We start from the raw sequence: 19,037 nt of genomic DNA on the forward strand, positions 1-19,037 counted from the left end.
AAATGGACTTCTCATGTAGATAATTCCAGATGGGAGTCTGGCTTGACATCCCTTCTGTATTTACTAGCAGTTCCCATCTGCTAGGCTCCACAGTTACCCTTGCAATTCAACAAGGTGCTTGGCTGTGATCAGTAATGGTGATGAGGGAAATTTCAATGCCCAGCTGTCTTTTCCTGTGTTTATCTTGGTCAGTGCAGATGGAATGACAGGGTAGTTTGTCTCCCAGACCTTCCAATTCATTTTTTAGGCACTTTCTTCAAAACCAGCAGCTGACAAATCTAAAGAATAACTGTTCTCTTTAACATTATAAATAAAAATTATTTTGAACTGTCAACCTCTGAAGAGCACTCCTTAGCATTAAAACCACAAAATAAAAATGAATGACAAGATCTCTTTGCACTTGCTTGGGCAGTATCATAATTCTAACAAACTTTCTTCTCAGCTTTGCTGCAGAGGCCATGGACTGCTGGAAGCAAGAGAAAACTGATTCCTGGGTTTTTCCCACTCTGATCCTCTGCCTCTATGGATTCTTCTACATGATGAAACCATCAGAACCTTTCCTAACACCCTATCTAACAGGACCAGATAAAAACCTGACCACAGATGAGGTACAATTTTGTTCTATGATTTCTTGTAATTGTAGTGAAAATAGAAAGGGAAAACACTGTTTTAAATGTTTTTAAAAGATTAAAAGAAAAAAAAAAAGCACAACTTTAACCAGTTCTGGCAGGCTACAATTTGCAGCAGACTGCATAAATAAAAGATCCATTTAATGGATCCAAGATCCATTTGCCTGCCTAACAGTCCCATGCTGATTGAATGTGTTTATATATTTTATGAATTCCTTCAGAGAAAAAACTTCCCTCTAGAACACCATTTAAAATACATGAACTTCCTTTCCTCAGCAATAAAAACACTGACATTTCCTCTTCTGTTCTAGGTTACCAACCAGATTCTGCCAGTTTGGACATACTCCTACCTCGCTCTCCTTTTCCCGGTGTTCCTGCTCACAGACTACGTGCGCTACAAGCCCGTGCTGCTCCTTCAGGGCACCAGCCTCGTCGTCACGTGGCTCCTGCTGCTCTTTGCACATGGAGTGGTGGCCATGCAGGTGGTGGAATTCTTCTATGGCATGGTCACAGCCACTGAGGTGGCCTATTACGCCTACATCTACAGCGTGGTCAGCACCCAACACTACCAGAGGGTCACCAGCTACTGCAGGAGTGTCACTCTGGTGGCAGCCACCGTGGCCGCCGCGCTGGGACAGCTGCTGGTGTCCTTAGCCCACGTCTCCTACTTCTACCTCAACGCCATCTCCTTGGCTTCTGTGTCCCTGGCATTCCTGTGCACATTCTTCCTGCCCATGCCCCAGAAGAGCATGTTCTTCCACAGGAAAGATGCCCCTGAGCCTCTGCCAGGGTCTGATAAAGGGCTGGCTGTGGGCACTGCCCACAGGCCCTCGAGCTGCCCGGAGGAAACGAGCCCTGATCCTGCTGCCAGGAGCCCCAGCCCCCAGCCCCAGGCTGGGAATGCCAGGCCCCACGGGCACATGCTCAGCGTGCTGCTGCAGCTGGGCAGGGACCTGAGGGATTGCTATGGCTCCCGCAAACTCCTCTACTGGTCCCTGTGGTGGGCTCTGGCCACAGCTGGCTTTAACCAGGTGGTGAATTATGTCCAGGTGCTGTGGGACTTGCGAGCCCCCTCCCACAGCTCTGCAGTGTACAACGGAGCTGTCGAAGCAATAGCAACCTTTCTGAGTAAGTCAATGTTTAAACACTGATCACAATGACACCCTCTGAAGTTTCACTTTAGTAAAGTTTCAAAGTGCCATTCCATTGCAGGCGCTCCAGGGAGACAGTGTACACCCTGTGCAGTCCAGACCTAGGTCTTTGATGTACAACAGTTCAAATGTGAGTTATGTTGGTTTTTCTTTAGTACCAGACAAGTAACTATATCTTAGCAGTATGCAGAAAGCGTGCAAGTCATACAGACATTGCATCTAGCTGGTAAATCCATTCACAAGCACCCCTGTTTCCCTGGATGAGGCTGTTGGATGTTCTTTTCCCCAAAACAAGTATCACACTGTTCCCATAACAATGCTATCAGCTTACACAGATGAGAGAAATTTTCCATAAAATTTTACACATAAAAAGAACATAATCCTCCTGTTAAGATATTTTTCTAGTGAAACACCCTAGCACAACCAGACAAAAAGAAAAATGTTAATAATTGCAAGATACAAAGATTTTAATGGAAAAAAAGACTCTATAAATCCTTACAATACTGATGTGAACCATTCCACTTTTGTACTAGGAGCGGATGCTCACTCCACACAAGCAAAGTGAGGTTATCCAAAGGTAACATCAGAGGATACCACCCTGCTTGCCTCACATTGTGCTGTTGTAAAGAACTTTCACAAGACATGGGGGTGTGGTCTACCAGGATAAATAAACATGTCTGCACCACACCTGGTCATTCAAATCATCCTTACAGTCATTAAGGAGAAACAGATACTACTCGTGCAATAGGTGAATAAATAGACCAGGTGAATAATGAACTAGAAGCCCTCCCATCTACTCTTTGATGAATTTTTCTCTCTCATAGACTTGCTTGTTTCTCAGTGTATAAGTATAGAAGTTTTAAAATTGTCTGGGACCTCTAAGATGGGCAATCAGGTGGCTTATCTTTGCAACAGATGCATTGTTTAGGAGGCCCACTAAAAGCAAACATTCCCATTCCTTGGATATACTTCCTTGATGCCTCAAAACTCACTTTTTTTGACAAATTACCCCCTCCATGAGGTGTACAGGGCTAAACTGCTATAATAGAAGGCTTACTAGTCTAGCTGTGTAGTGAGCTAGAAGGTGAAAAAAATTTCCTTCTTGATCCAAACCATGTTCCTAATTCTCTCCCCAGAGGCACATGCTGTGTACAGACACCTAAATAATGAATCCTTCTACATTACAGTTTATCCTGTGACGTGGAATAAAACACTAAGAACAGAATGGCAGAGAGAATGGTTGATATACGCTATTGTCTTAAGATGACCAGTCATCTGCACAGCTGCAGAAGTCTTCAGCAATGCTTTCAAAATTCAGAGTACTCTGCTTCATTATTCAGCATTGCCTTTTGGCATGTGAGTGTGGCAAGGCTTGGTCATACAGGCTGTGGAACAGATAAAATATTTACTTATATTTCTTCTATTTTTATAGGCTCAGTAATATCTTTCCTAGTACAATATATGAAGATTAACTGGGACCATGTTGGAGAACTGGCCTTAGGGATCTTCTCTGCAATAGATGCAGGTTGTCTGTTTCTCATGCACTTCTCTACCAACATCTGGGCATGTTATGCTGGATATCTCATTTTCAAGGCATGCTATGTGCTCCTTCTGACAATTGCAACGTAAGTACAAAACATCACAATGCTGCCATCATGCACAGAGTACCGACCCTACTTTGTGCTTTGTGCATCCTTTTCCTCAGAGGTAGCTGACCTAATGCTAGACATAACTGTTTAGGTAAAGACAAGGACACTTAAATGTCTGGTTATGTTGATTTCCTTCTTCCAAACAACCAGGAAAGAAAAATTGTCAAAAGAACATCAAATAATTACCTAAGCAGAAATTAAACAAGGTACAAGGTAATGTTATTACTAAAGGTAATGGTAACAGCAAAATGTAGAAGCCATTTTCCTCCTTCCTGGCATGAAAGATGCAAAGTAAACAATAGGGACAAGTATACTTTGACAGCCATCCTTAAGGATCACCATATGCCTAGACCCCCTACTGATAAACCTTTTAGCATGCCATGAACTGCATGAATGCAGGAAAAGACTCCACATAAAGTGTTCCTGAACATAATTTTGTACATATAATCGTTAATGCTATTAAGATGTAAAGAAGGAATAAAAGGGAACATCAGACATATAAACTCAAATGAGATCTCATAGGAGACCAAGCTATTCTGTTGGCAGAAACAGAAATGTATAAATAATATTAATAACAAGTATTTTATCCTGTGTAATAAATATAAAATATTATCACTCCAGTAATTTTCTTACTTGGAATGTCTTTGGACATACCACACTATTTCATTAACAAAAATACTGGCTGTATTTTGTGCCAAACTCCAAAATTAATCAGATACCATTTAAAAAGTTTCTAACATTATAATACATGGTAAGGTTAGGCCCATTTTGAGGGAAGCCAAGTGACCTCTTAATTGTCACTTTGGTAGATTGTTACTACACTATAGTGAATTACACCTGGACTACTTCAATATATTCTAAAAAATCCCCAACAAAATAAAATCTTGCAAAACCTCCCAAGCTAAAATCATTGAAAATGAATCCTGAAGGAATAACACACTTTTGTTTGTATAGAAAGTTTTCAGGTATATATTTCAAGGAAAGATGTTCTGATTATTTTCAAAAAAAAGATATGGCAAGTAAAAATCTACAGGCTCTTGACAAAAATAAGCAGCATGCTACCTCCACTGTCAAATCACAAAGTAAAATGTGACTCATCACCACAGAAAGCTTGGTTACAAGATACCCACAGTGACCTCCCAGCCAGGGCAGAACTGCTTCCAGTGCCAGAGCAGGTCACAGCTTTGCCTGGCCAGGTCTCTGAAAGCTTCCAGCCATGGACCCCTTACAGCCTGTCTGGCATGGTCTGTGCAGGCAAAGAAGGAACAAAGGGGAAAGGTACAGAGGACTGACATTCTACCTGATTGTCTGAAGCAAGGGTTAGAAAAGCAGCCCATACAGTTAAAAAAACATTGAAATACACTATGGTACTCCAGACATTTTGATTTTTTAGAGAAAGCAAGGAAGTAAATAAACAAATGAAGCACCATTTCCTCTGTCCTTGATGCACTATCTTCATGAATCATTTTCTCCTCATTGACTGATGGACAGCAATAGCTTTCACAGTAGGAAGTGACTGACCAGCCAGTTTCCCACCAGGTTCCAGATCGCCATCAATCTGAGCATGGAACGCTATGCCCTGATGTTTGGATTCAACAACTTCATTGCCCTGCTGATTCAGACCATTCTCACAATAGTTGTTGTAGATTCAAAAGGCCTGGGACTGGACATAGTGACTCAAGTAAGTGCAGTTGCCTTACTTCCTATTTACTGCTCAGCCAAGCCATCTTCAAAATTCCTATGACAAAGGACAACTTGATTATCTTTCTTCTATAGAAATCCAGCATCTTGTTCTTCCCTTATCATTCCTCACCATCATTCATCATTATTTGGTGTCATTCTTCCTTTTGCCTTTTAATGCATTTAGGATTACAGATGCTGGTCTGTGACTTGTTTAAAGGGAGATACACCAGAACATAACTAACCAGACCCTGCTATCTGACCAGTTTCCGTAGTTACTAGGATACCAAACAACATGCTCTGTTCCCAAAAGCACAGGCTGGTTTTGTCAGATGCAGAATGGGAGCTCAGGACTATGAGGCACAGTCTGGATTATTGTAGTTATTTCAGCTCAGGAGCAAATTGTTGGACTGTTTATCAAAATGTACAATAGAGTCTTCTGCCCATAGCTTGGGCGCTTCATTTGGGATGGGATAACCTATCTCACAGCTGTGTCCCTAACTTCAGTCAACCAAAACCTACTGACTTCTGCATTTTCTCAGATGGGCTCTCAGCTGGGGCAGCTTTATACTCCGATAGGTCTGAAGAAGACTAAAGCTATTTGCACTCTGCACAGAAAAGGCAAAAGTCACTTTGAAAGAGTAAAGACTGAATCAAACATTAAGTCTTTAAAATTTAAGACAGGAATATGTAGGACTTCATAAATAGCCTTGCCACTGTTGCCAGAAATACTGATATAAAATCACAGTGTATTTACTGAAGCCATTGTGGTGACAGGTACTGAAATGTGCAAAAGCAAAACAAGGATGAACTCAGGCTGTTCATGCAGATTATTCATGACCATGTGGGTAATGAAGCTACTTCTACATTTTGCACTGATAGGAAAAAAAAATAATCCTGTTTTCATCCCTCTCCCCTCTGACATTTATTCAGAGACATAAGGAATGGAAGAAAGGGACAGTTCTTCATTTCACTATTATTTGCTGTATACTTGAAATGCTGAGATTTTGCTTAATCACAAAGCAAAAACTCAAGTGTAGAGAAACTGCCAGAACACAAGTAAAGAAAATCAGAGTGACTGTCATCTTCAGAAGAGGCAGGATTTCTCTAATGTGTTTTTCATTAATTGTTCTGCCTTTTTCTCCTCCTTCCCAGTTTTTAATTTATGGCAGCTACTTCACAGTCATACATGGGATTTTCATGATCAGAAGCATTTGTGTGCTGGTCTCATGCAAATGCCAAAGAAAAATACTGAGATCTTGCACAGACCAGCTGAACCAGGCTGAGCATGAGTCAAGAGAGCAGATTGTCATGAGCTACATGACACGGCTGTAGGAGGCAGGCAGGCTGGAGAAGGGCTTCTCCTGGGAGAAAGGCTCCCAGCAGGGAAGAAGAGCAGCATGCAGGGAAGAGCAGTGCAAGAAGAACGTTCAACTCAGCCCTGAAAAGCTACGCTGAATCATTCCAGCACTTCAGCACAACATATGCCAGCAGAGAGCTCTCCAGAATGGCACTGTGCCAAGAATAAAAGATAAGTTGCCTTAGATTCTTATTTACATGCATATAAAGACCTTAAGGGCAATAATTTATACACAGAATCTGAGCAACCGCCTCTGCATCCCCCCATGCACGATAGCAGAGAGCAGAGTTTACCCTGCCTTGCTCACTTGTAGCTCCTGAATGTACTGCTGCCAAAGCTGCTTCTGTCACATTTGCTGATGCAGTGGCTGAAGGTCTGACTCCCCTTTGCACAGCCTTTGTTCTGAACCAAGGAAATAAACATCATGTTTGCATCATTCTATTCTTTCATACCCAGTACAGGCAGATGGGGGACAGGCTCCTCCTGTCTCATCCCACACAGGCTGCAAAACGCAGGGCTTGCACAATCCATCCCAGGAGCTTCACTGCAGCACTGCTATGTCACAGTTGTTGCTTGGCCCACATCTGAGAGCTACAAACTCTGTGCTGACTTAACAGCAACCTCTGCTGAGAAGGAATAACTTCAGAGTCCAAGCAAAATGCAAGAGCACCACGCCTTTGCTCATGCTTCCAGTAAAATTAAATTCAGGACTGCCTTCCTCTCAGCAGGAAAAGAAATAATATGAAGGGGCTTAAGCAGCACAGACTAAAACCAGAGAAGGACATTGTGGAGAAATATAGCCTACGCCACACAGAAAAATTCCAGATTAACAGAAATACCCAAGAAGACCTATAACTGAAACAAACAGTGAGCATCATGTGTACTTTTGAGTGCCACTGATCTTGACCAAGAATTTGACAGGATCAGAATCTCAGTTTGTCAAGAAGCTTCAAGTCCTACAGCTAATTTAGTCCAAAAGACAGTCCAGGAGAAGAAAAAAGAGACTAGAAATAAGTTTTCATAGTGAATGTCTAATTTAATATGAGCTATATCCATATGCTGAAGTTATTTCTGTACTGCTGTTTGCTTCTAGCTTCCAATAGCTAGATCTAACTAATAAAAGCTACTTAGCATTTTAAAAATTATATTTTTCCTGTAGAGACGCAAGCTATCATTTGTACAGACATATCAGTTTTTCATACCACTGTCACACACTGCAACTAGACAAAGTGCCCAGAAGCAAGGGGAGGCAGGACAGAAGCAATTTGTTTCAAGACAAAAGAAGAAACAGCAGGATCTGACAAAATGAACCTGGCTAATTCTTTAGGCTTTTTGTTTACTACTGTGCACTGTGGGGACATTGTCTGTTGTAAACTGGCTCTAAGCAGAACAGTTTAACCAATGCAGTCATAAAAGTGGGAGATGCACTTAGTCTCCAGTGAGAGTTCTTTTCTTACTGCAGAACTGAGGGCATGATGCTCCTGACTGAAGAAACAGAATCCAGGTGAGCAAGGACTATTTTTTACATTCTTCCTTGTGAGTAGCCGTCTTCTTTTGAGGCATTCAGTTTAGAACTAGATGTCAGTCCCATACTAGAAGTTAACAAGAGTTTGTGTTTAAATTAAAAGGAGGAACTTCATATTTTCAGCTCCGTTCTTATGGTCTGGCTAGAGCTAACTGATCTCTGTCTCTCTTGGATGCCACTAAAGAGCAAAGGAACAAGCAGACACAATGTATTTGGCTTGCAGCTTTAGAGAAAACCATCTTCAGAAAACAGATAAAACTTTAAAGAAAAAATAATCCATTCCTACTCTCACTAATCTCCAAAATAATGATTCTGAGGTTGGGAGCTGGCAGGAAGCATTATGGGGAAAAATAGGGGAGGAAAAAGGCAGCTCTTAGGAGTGCAAGAAGAAAAAGACAAGGCCTTGTGTTGTCCTGGGTTTTTAGCTGCAAATCAGAACTCACCCAGCAATCAGAGGTTTCTAAAAGAGTAATATGCACACATGTACCTGTGTGTTTTTGTACTTGCAAACACACACACAGAGGAGAGGAAACAGTTGAGACTTGGCAGGTTACAAGGAAGGCTGGAACCACCGGCTGCCCAGTACTGCAGGAAAAGGAAATTCTCATCACATCCACCTCTCCTAGCAGCTTTTAGTATTGTTTGTCTTTCTTCCAGTGCGTTAAAGGTTTCCATGCAAACATGGAACTCCAGAGCTGGGCACATTCCTCCCCATAGCTGCAACCCCCTCTAAATACACCACTAATTGCCTTTGAAACATTAGTGGGTTTGGGCACAAATCTTCCATGAAGATATAGTCCAGCAAGCTGATAAAGGTCAGCTTGAGCAAACAAGGAAGGAATAAATAATGTGTTTGTATTCAAAGCATGCAGGTATTGCCCAAGAACTGTGTGGGCTACCAGAGAAACACACTTTTCAGCCCCTGCCCAGCAGCACATTCCCTTCCCAAGGTTCTTTCCCAGCCTCAGAAGCCCTTGGTGAGGGAAGAGGATGAAGGGCAGAGGCAGGCTCAGCTCCCCTGAGCACTTGCCTGCCTGGTTGCAGCACACACTTGAGCACTTAGGGAACCTTCCATACCTGCAGGACCAAAGCAGGCTCTGTCGAGCTCACAAAGGGCCCCTCCTGCCAGGGCCTCTGCATCTGCTCCCAGGGTCAATACACGTCCTACCAACAGGCTTCAGGGTGAACTCCAGCCTCCGATGAGCCTCGGAAGATGCAAGTATAGTTTAAAAATAAATAAAATGGGTAAAGGAAAGCAAAGCAGCAGAATTTCTCTGAAGCAAGCCTGTTAATTTCTTAGTTTAGAACCTAGATTTACCAGTTTAATTTCATCCATTTGTCTTGATGATAGATCTGCCCTTATACAGAAGTAATTCCTGGCCAACTAATAGTAGGAAGGATTTGATGTCCTACCTCCCAAAGCGCCAGTAAAGCCATGACAGTCAGAACAGACTCCATGAGCCCAGAGGCCTCTGTGCTGTGCACAGGACAGGTACACTGTTAGCCCAAACTGTAAAACTGGTGCTCTGTCTTTCCCTGAATTAGAGACCAGAGCTTTTAAAGCTATTTATTAACAGAAAGAATGCAATCATTGCTTTCTTGTCACAACAGGTTTTATTAATCATTAGCTACTCTGAGTCTTACAGTTTTATCTTAAAAATAGAACTCTGTTTGCTCACAAAACTCACAAAGAACGCTTTCCCTGTAATCTTCATGGACAAATTCTACAAGAAAGAACAGCTATGACAAGTTGTTACTATTATTATTTAAATTCTGGCAGCATTTTATCAAATTTACAAAGAACTTTTTAGAAAAAAAGTTACAGGAATTTCTGACTACCGTCAGCTCTAATGGGTGGTTTCTGACTTCTCTGCAAGACAAAGTCATCCTAGGAAGAACTGCTCCTGAATCCACAGGAAATATACCACAGCCAGAGCCTTGACAGGTAATTAATTACCTTTGGAGTTATTTGGGAACATGCTGGCTACTCACTTGCTCAGTGCATTTGGAAGTGATGCAAGATTTATGTAGATGTTACTGATCAGCCATGGGCTAATTCTTTTTTATTTTTATCACATTGTAAATAAGGTCTTGAGTTAAAGATACTACAGACTGTATCTTACTTACAATTATTTGTAAGAGAAATATGACAGAGGCAATTTTTAAAAATCAAGTTAGAAGGTTATGGATGCTTTTTCTAGCATGCCTCCAAGGCCACAGTAATATTATAACATATGACATATACTTTATAATATATATCTTTATAACATATGATTTATACTAAGTTTTAATGAATACCATTTCACAGTGCAAGTAGAAGCACTTCTCAAAAAGTGCCTGCTATAGAGTGGAATTCAACCATTTAAGATACACAGCTTGTAGCAGCATGATTAAACATCAGCTAGTGCTTTGCTTTCATTTGCTTGTGATTGAAAAACACTGTTTCACTTGTTTTCAGAATCAGTGACATTGACTTTTTAACACAAAACAAGTAAAATAAACTTAAACCCCAAATCTCTTTAGACTTCTTTGTGCTGCCAACTATGCTGAAGAAACAAGCCTCTTTTTCCTTTTGGTCATCACTTTCAAAAGCAAAGTCAATAGCTCTCTATTCTAAATCTGAGCAGGTACCATAAGCAGATAGTTTTTGCATCTTTCTTTACCCTCTCCAATGACTGGAGTGTAAGAAACACTGTGAGTGTTAAAGCATTTTGAAGAAACTGAGGTCGCAGTGGGTTGAACTGCCTGATGGCTTTCATTGCCATCAGGAATACTTGTACAGTCATTGTGTCACTGGGTACTCAGGCTGCAAACCAACACAAAAAAACCTTGAAAACACGGAATGAGCTTGGATCTCACACTTCACCCATTCATTTATTTAGAAATGAGACTGTAATGGAACTTTATTCTGCTACAGCACAGCCACTTAGCCTTAAGCACATCACTATGAACAACCTTTGACAGACAATACAGAGTTTATCAGGGCTGATGCACCTTGATCCCAGTTGCTCATTTACAAGCTGCAGCTGCGATGCCAGGCAGGTTCAGCGAGGGGAACCTTGGCTTAGGCACATGGCACAGCTGGAGCCACACGCCTCACTCACAAGACAGAAGCAAAAATGTCCTTTATCAATATAACAAACTTCAGTGGCAAATGTGACAATGGTTTAACAAGACTCAACAGGAAGGTGGGCTTGACTTAGTGCAGAGATTATAGGATCAGGTAAAACTGTCAGAGGGACTCCCCCCCAGCTAAGTCACTGGGTTCTAAACTCCTCTCAGAGAGGAGCCTGGGTGTAGCTTAGACTCACTCCTAGTCCCAGATTTGGTTAACTGCTTCCATCTAAAGGATTATGCACTAAGTTCTTTATATGACTTAGTCAAAGTTTCAAGGCTGAGCACACTGTTAGTCACTTACCAATAATGTGTTGCAGCAAAGAATCTCAGTCTCAGGAGTAACTGTGAGAGATGTCCCTGCTGAAGAGGAGATCCAGGTGTGCAGTGCAGTGCAGTGCAGGGGAGCTCGAGATCAGTGGTTCAGTTACACCTCCACACCAGCCAGACATCTGAGTCCCTTCTGCAGGCAGACCTTGGCTGTCACACTGCCCAGGTCCCCCAAAGTCCAGTTATACTGGATGCCACCACCACAGCCCTCATTGGTGGTTATGGCTTCAGGGGAGTGAATGTAGGTTTAGTCACAAGCAAACCTGAAAATTAATTTTCACCAACTGTGAAGAACATCTATTCCTCCTTTTCCACCTTTTTTTTTTTTGTTGTTGTTAAGGTAGACTATGGATTGCTGGAAGGGACCTGTAAGCCACAGCTGGATTTATCCCACAGTGATCATCTGTGCAAATGGATTTTTCACCACAATGAGGCCATCAGAATCTTTTCTCACCCCCTATCTAACAGGACCAGACAAAAACCTAACGATTGAAGAGGTATGTAACTATTCTCTTAAGCAGTAACTAAAATGCTTAAAGCATTAGGCTTTACAGCAGTAACTGAAGGGAAGATGAATTGTGAATATTTTATCTAGAGACCCGTATTTAAGATGCTTCTGGGAAAGAGTAAGGCGTCACCACTTTGGCAGGAGGTCCAAACTTTTAAAGTCCTTACATTCTTAGGACTTTAAAACCCCTTTGGTGGTTGGTAATTTTTGGCAAAATCAGGTTGGCTAGTTCCTCTCTCCACCCCAGAGGAGACATTTATACTTACCATGGAATTGATTACACTGATTACGGCATCGATTTCAAAACATAAGAAAGCTAAGCAGCCTTCCCCTTATGAGCTGCAAAGTTTATTTCCTACATTCCTTATATTTCATGCATTCATTAACCTGTGGAAGTTAGGTTCACATTAAGAGAAATTGGGTTTTGACAAAAGCACGCACTCCAAGTTTCCTTGCTATGCTCCTATGTTCAGCACTTGCTGCTTGAGAAGTACACCTCCTAACAAAAGGGGACAGAGTTAACACGTGGCTGAGTCATGGAGCTAACAGTATAATTAGAAAACACAAGCTTGCTACACCCACATACAGCTAATATGAAGAACAGTCATTCCTGATGTGCAGAAGCAAATGTTAAGGCAGAATCTACCAGCATACTGTGAACCCAAGGTTTCTGCTGAAAAAAGGTATTTGTGGTTTAGGTTGTCAAGGAGAATTTTTTTTTCTTTCCCTTATTATTTTTTAACCACAAAGGAAAGCATTATTTCTTATATAAATCACACAGCATCATAGAATGCCTTAATCCTGATTTTAGCAAGACTTCTTAACTCAAAAACAAGCACAGCACAGATACTGACTCTTTCAGCCAAACTCACCTCCAGTGAGTTAATTCCATGAGGTAATTCTAAGTTCAGAGAAACAAAAGAATGAACCTGCTGCTCACCAGGCAACTCATTCCAGTACCTGTTCAGAAGTAAAAAGCATTCCTCCAGCATTTGATACATTCCTTTCTAGTCTACTTGCTTAAGCAGAGAACAAGAGATCAGGAACGGATACCTCAGCAGGCCCCACAATTACTGGGCAACTTAAGAGTCACAGAAAAAGGTCACTTTGAGCATCTAAAAGAGGGATACCTGCCTCAGGTGTGCCCAAACTGCCCAGGCAAGCACTGAACTTCAGTGGTAACCACAAACAACACCTTCCAACCCAAATTCAGAACAGTTTAAGAAAAAAAAGATAATTTTTTCACAGGGCATCTATGTACTGAAGTCCAATTTAGACTTACTGAGACTTCCTTACTTCTTACACTTTAAATCTGAAAGAAACCACAGGTGCAGTACCCTAGTAGCAGCTACACACTATGGGCAGTTTCAAACCCCCGCTGTAAGAGGTACACACTTTTTTTTTCCTATACCAAACAAGGGAAAGAGGTGTCCAAGGATATACAATGACTCGCATAAAGAATAAAAACAGGCCTTCATTTTCAGTTACTGTAGGGAATAGGATTTGAAACCAGACAGACCTACCTCTGACAAGAAGTTACAATTGTTTTAAACAGTTGCACATCAAAACCTGCCTTCTTCATATGCCATTACTGGAATTAAATTTTAAGCCAATCTATCAGTTTCTTTAGTGGAGCATAGCCTCACTGTCTTTGGTCCTTACATAGTGAAGTCAGAGACTTGTAACTTAAAGTAGTTTATGCCTGCACTGTTCACACAATTCACTGTTTCCTACAATCACAACTATGTCACTTCAACAGTAACACCAGCAAAAACCATCCAAAAGGGTATTTTAAATGTTTAGGGGGTTGTTTTGTTTGATTATTTTAACATTTCCTCTTTCATCCTCTTCCAGGTTACCAACCAGATTCTGCCAGTTTGGACATACTCCTACCTCGCTCTCCTTTTCCCGGTGTTCCTGCTCACAGACTACGTGCGCTACAAGCCCGTGCTGCTCCTTCAGGGCACCAGCCTCGTCGTCACGTGGCTCCTGCTGCTCTTTGCACATGGAGTGGTGGCCATGCAGGTGGTGGAATTCTTCTATGGCATGGTCACAGCCACTGAGGTGGCCTATTACGCCTACATCTACAGCGTGGTCAGCACCCAACACTACCAGAGGGTCACCAGCTACTGCAGGAGTGTCACTCTGGTGGCAGCCACCGTGGCCGCCGCGCTGGGACAGCTGCTGGTGTCCTTAGCCCACGTCTCCTACTTCTACCTCAACGCCATCTCCTTGGCTTCTGTGTCCCTGGCATTCCTGTGCACATTCTTCCTGCCCATGCCCCAGAAGAGCATGTTCTTCCACAGGAAAGATGCCCCTGAGCCTCTGCCAGGGTCTGATAAAGGGCTGGCTGTGGGCACTGCCCACAGGCCCTCGAGCTGCCCGGAGGAAACGAGCCCTGATCCTGCTGCCAGGAGCCCCAGCCCCCAGCCCCAGGCTGGGAATGCCAGGCCCCACGGGCACATGCTCAGCGTGCTGCTGCAGCTGGGCAGGGACCTGAGGGATTGCTATGGCTCCCGCAAACTCCTCTACTGGTCCCTGTGGTGGGCTCTGGCCACAGCTGGCTTTAACCAGGTGGTGAATTATGTCCAGGTGCTGTGGGACTTGCGAGCCCCCTCCCACAGCTCTGCAGTGTACAACGGAGCTGTCGAAGCAATAGCAACTTTTTTGGGTAAGCAGTCATTAGCAGGTACTTGTACCTCCTGTGCTGAAAGATTCTTCAGCGATGTGTTTAGTGCCTTTCCATCTCCTATGAGGACTAAATTAAACAGAGAAACAGTGCACAAAGCATGATTTTACTATAAACTTTTACAAGGGGCTCTTCAAAAATAGTCTTAAAAAACATATATAAAGAAGCTTTTCCTTCTTAGAGGAGACTCATTCTGCCAAAATGTATTAAGACTTTTAAGTTTATAGCTCTGTTTATACCATGTATTTAACCCCAAGTAAGCATATCAAACCCCTGTGCAATGGTATCTTGCATATTCCTCCCTCAAATACACCTTAAGCTGGCTGGTTTAAGAATTAAAATAATATGTTAGCAGATACAATGCTCCAAATATTACTCAGAGCATACTCTGAAATTGTCTAGACATTGGGCCAAAATCATTCCATAGTGCTCCTCACCAAATATTCTGTGACTATATCTGTATACTGATTGGCAAATTTGCCACAACAAAGGTTGTGTGTTCAACCCCTGTATGGACATTCACTTCAGATGATCGTTGTGGGTCCCTCCAAACTTAGACTATTTTGTGAAACCATTTCTGTGATATGACAAGGCTGAGAGCACTGCAACTGTTTACCTTTGAAAAACAAGTAATCTTATTAATGTGCATCGAGACTTGAAGGGGAAGAGCAAAAAGATGCAATGAGGCTTTTCCCAGTGGTGCCCAGTGACAGGACGAGTCAAGAGGCACAAAATCAAGCAAAGTTCCACTTAAACAGATAACATTCTTATTCCAAGGGTGATTTAAAATAGGAACATGTTGGCCAGAGGTGTGGACTCTCCATCCTAGAGTCAAAACCTGGGCAACTTCCTTTAGCTGACTCAGCTTTTAGCAGGGCCATGACATCTCCATCTCTCTTCCGACCTTAGCCATTCTGCCTCTCATTATTTACCTGGTCCACCCAAATTCCATTTCTCTTTAGCCACAGGAGACAAGGATATGGGTAAAGTGAAACTTCATTAACATAGCTGTGCAGCACCCATACAGCCTTGTTTTTGAGCTCCCATTTATACAGATGTCTCCCCCTACATTCCAGGAGCTGTATCCCACACTTCTACAGGGAATTGTCAGTTGACTTTTTTCCCTGCAGCCAGCATGAAAATCTATTTTACTGAAGCTATTCCAGAACTTCTGACTATTGCTTTGAGTAGTGTTCTCTAAGGCTTCCTTGCACTTACACTTATTCTGGCATTTGACAAAATTGCAGAGTGCAGAAGGCACTCACAGCACTGGGAACCACTGCCCATGGCAAGGATGGACCAAAGATGTTGGTTTGCTCCAGTTTTAGCAATTCTGATGAAGAGCACACACAATCAGCTAGCAAAGTCCAGTTTTTGTGCTACCTTGCCTGAGGACATGGGGTTTGCTACACTGTAAGATTCTGCTACATGCGATGGCCAATGAGACATTAACAAATACAGCTCATAAGGTTTTCACCAGAAACTGAGAATACACTTCCATTAAAAAACAAAACAAACAAAACAAACCCCAAACAAACAAAAACAAACAAAAAAAACCACAAACAAACAAACAAACAAACAAAAACCACATGAGGTGCCACAGATTTTCTTTCCATAAAGAACTTCACATGAAGTAACTAAGCTCATTATACATATTTTGGCAGAAAATGCTTGGTGTGATTGTTCTTCTCTTTGCTAATAGTTGTCTAAAAACGGAGGAACAGTGGATTGTGCACTGCTGCCTCCAGCCTTCGGCATGGGGCACTTTCCTAGAGCACTTCAGTCAGTGAAGGGTCCAAGCAAGAAGGAAAACATCCAAACTAATGGAAGACTCCCACACCCCTAACAGGAAATATAATCCACACCATTACCAAAGCTCACTGTGATCAAGACTGAAGAGCTCCTGGCATGATCCAATGACAGTTATGCTCTCAATGATAATGTTTCAAAGTTTTAATTATTGCTTTTCAATTTTTAGGTTCAGCGACATCCATGGCAGTTGGATATGTCAAAGTAAACTGGGATCTCTCTGGAGAACTGGCTTTAGGAATTTTCTCTGCACTGGATGCTGGTTCTCTGCTTCTCATGCACTTCACTGACAACATCTGGGCATGTTATGCTGGTTACCTTGCATTTAAAGCTTGTTATATGCTCCTTATAACAATAGCAACGTAAGTACAACACAACTGTTCTAACTAAACTGATGTAAATCAGCATCAACTTTTTGTATTTATCAAAATTCTACTGGACATTTCCCTAGACATAAATTTAGAAAGCACCATATAGTGCTTCTAGCCTGTATAAATCAGAGTAAAATTATATGACCTAACCACTACCACAGTACACTCGAAGTCAGCACAAGGTAGCTTCTGCACTTGGCTGTTCAACAACTAATGTATGAGTATTCTCAAAGTGATCCAATGAACATACACATGTTTAGCAAAAATATTCACTCAAGGGTAAAAAAGATACACAAAAGTCACAAAGCCAGAAAAAAACCTAAGAAATTTCTGTCAAAATGAAGATGCTAAAGCTTAACAGCCAAGACTGAAGTGACCTTGTACTTTGAAAAGTGCACTGTGCACATCAAACTGTTCCCATAAGTAAAGTGCATCCACCCATCCTTGCTCTCCAGAGTTTTGTGAATCTGGATTCATTGTCAGGTTTCAGATTGCTGTCAACCTCAGCATGGAGCGTTATGCTTTGATGTTTGGCTTCAACAACTTTGTTGCACTGGTGATTCAGACGATTTTAACTGTTGTTGTAGTAGATTCAAGAGGTCTAGGACTGGATATCAGCACTCAGGTAAGTCACCGAGTCCCACTGCTTAGTTCCCTGCTTTCCTTTTGAAAGCAGGTTCTGCTCCAAGATTAGCCTGTGGTAATGTGCAAGCTTAGGAGCAAGTTCAGGACAGTTACTCACCTAGAAAAAGGTTCATTTATAGTGAACTGGCTTGAACTACAACCTGCTTGTCCTCTAAGCCTCCCAATACTGAGATGACTGGAAAATATTCACAGAACAGAGGGGAAAGGTGACCACATATTACTCCACATATTCTTTAAAGTCAAGGCTTACTCTTCACAAGTTTACAGTCAAAACACCCTAACCAGAAGCAGGAAGCCAGCCGAAAGACAATTACTATTACTAGGGCAATTCTAGGTTGGTTAGTTCCTGTGGAAGCACCTTTAAAGTTACTGTCATTCTGAAAATCAACTCATTGCAATTTCCCATTAAATTTCTAAAATTAATTGAAACAGACACTGAATGAGTTTAAGTCTAGTTTTCATGCTCCCAGAGAAGAAACAAAGTGCAGGACAGCTGTCCTCCCTTACTGAGGTGGGAAGTACGTAACAGAACACTCTGTCCCCCTTTTACAACCACAGAATTTCTATAGTGTCAAGTCAAGCAGTCCAGACTTCTTGAAACTTCTCAAGGTGGGGTCATTCTGGGCACAGGTGACAGGGAAGGGAAGGCAGCAATGGAAGGACACTCCTTAGAGTCAAAAACTGGTTTTGCTGTTACAGATAATAACTTTTCTCCTTCCTCGCCTTTGATTCCCAGTTTCTCATTTATGGCAGTTACTTCACAGTCATAACCGGAATTTTCCTGATCAGAAGCGTGTACACCATAATTTCCATCAAAAGCAGAAATACAAGTGTGGCAGCTGAAAGCACTGCCCCTTAACAACCAAGATAAAAGCAATGGTTATAAGCAACAATGCTGAAGGCTCCATCATCTGGACAACAAACCAGGAGAAATATGACATTCAATCAAGCGAAATTGGTCAAGGTTGAAGCAGGCTGTTTATGAGCCTACTACACAGAGAGCTTTGTCAACAAGATTATGCATTTGGTCCATTTTCTTCACCAGGAGTTTAATACAAATATTCCTCAAACAGTCTTCAAGTTCAGTGATCTGACATACAAACATCTAATTATGACTCGGTGAGCACAAGGACATACAGATGCCTAAATCTCACACCAAACTCACAGAACAACGTTGGGGCTTCCCCTCCTACCCAGTATTTCAGTATAAGGTAATTCAGTTACTGACAGAAGACCATCAGACATGCCCAGGGAATCTAAAGCAGTTGTACCAGACAATGACATGTCAGAAAATTTGTCAGAGAAAACTTAACACTTTTTCAACTGGACACTGCATCTGCCTTACAGAACTCTGGATGGTCCTGTAAGTGTAGCATCTTCTTATGCTTGTAACAGCTGATATTTTAGGACTGAAATCTACTCTAGGAGGTCTCCATATTAATTTCTGTGTAAGGGGCCTAAAGTTATCAAGTGAAGTGCTTTGATGCTAAAGCATACAAACACAGTTTTTAGGCAACTACGCTATTTGCATGAACAATTATGGGAACAACTGCAGAGATTTCCACAATAAAAACAAT

The 19,037-nt window shown here is 41.9% G+C and overlaps 2 protein-coding genes across 2 annotated transcripts; both read left to right on the forward strand.

Annotated features, from left to right (window-relative positions):
* Positions 1 to 315: 315 nt before the first annotated feature.
* On the forward strand, positions 316 to 6,444 carry LOC134047777 (thiamine transporter 2-like). Its single transcript, XM_062499168.1, has 5 exons — positions 316 to 608; positions 941 to 1,757; positions 3,213 to 3,405; positions 4,969 to 5,110; positions 6,265 to 6,444. The coding sequence occupies exons 1-5, from the start codon at positions 381 to 383 to the stop codon at positions 6,442 to 6,444; spliced, it is 1,560 nt and encodes a 519-aa protein (XP_062355152.1). The 5' UTR covers positions 316 to 380.
* A 5,341-nt stretch (positions 6,445 to 11,785) lies between these two features.
* On the forward strand, positions 11,786 to 18,319 carry LOC134047774 (thiamine transporter 2-like). Its single transcript, XM_062499165.1, has 5 exons — positions 11,786 to 11,935; positions 13,801 to 14,617; positions 16,614 to 16,806; positions 17,299 to 17,440; positions 18,197 to 18,319. The coding sequence occupies exons 1-5, from the start codon at positions 11,786 to 11,788 to the stop codon at positions 18,317 to 18,319; spliced, it is 1,425 nt and encodes a 474-aa protein (XP_062355149.1).
* The last annotated feature ends 718 nt before the right edge of the window (positions 18,320 to 19,037 follow it).

Source organism: Cinclus cinclus, chromosome 10 (genome assembly GCF_963662255.1).
Source record: "Cinclus cinclus chromosome 10, bCinCin1.1, whole genome shotgun sequence".
NCBI lineage: Eukaryota > Metazoa > Chordata > Aves > Passeriformes > Cinclidae > Cinclus > Cinclus cinclus.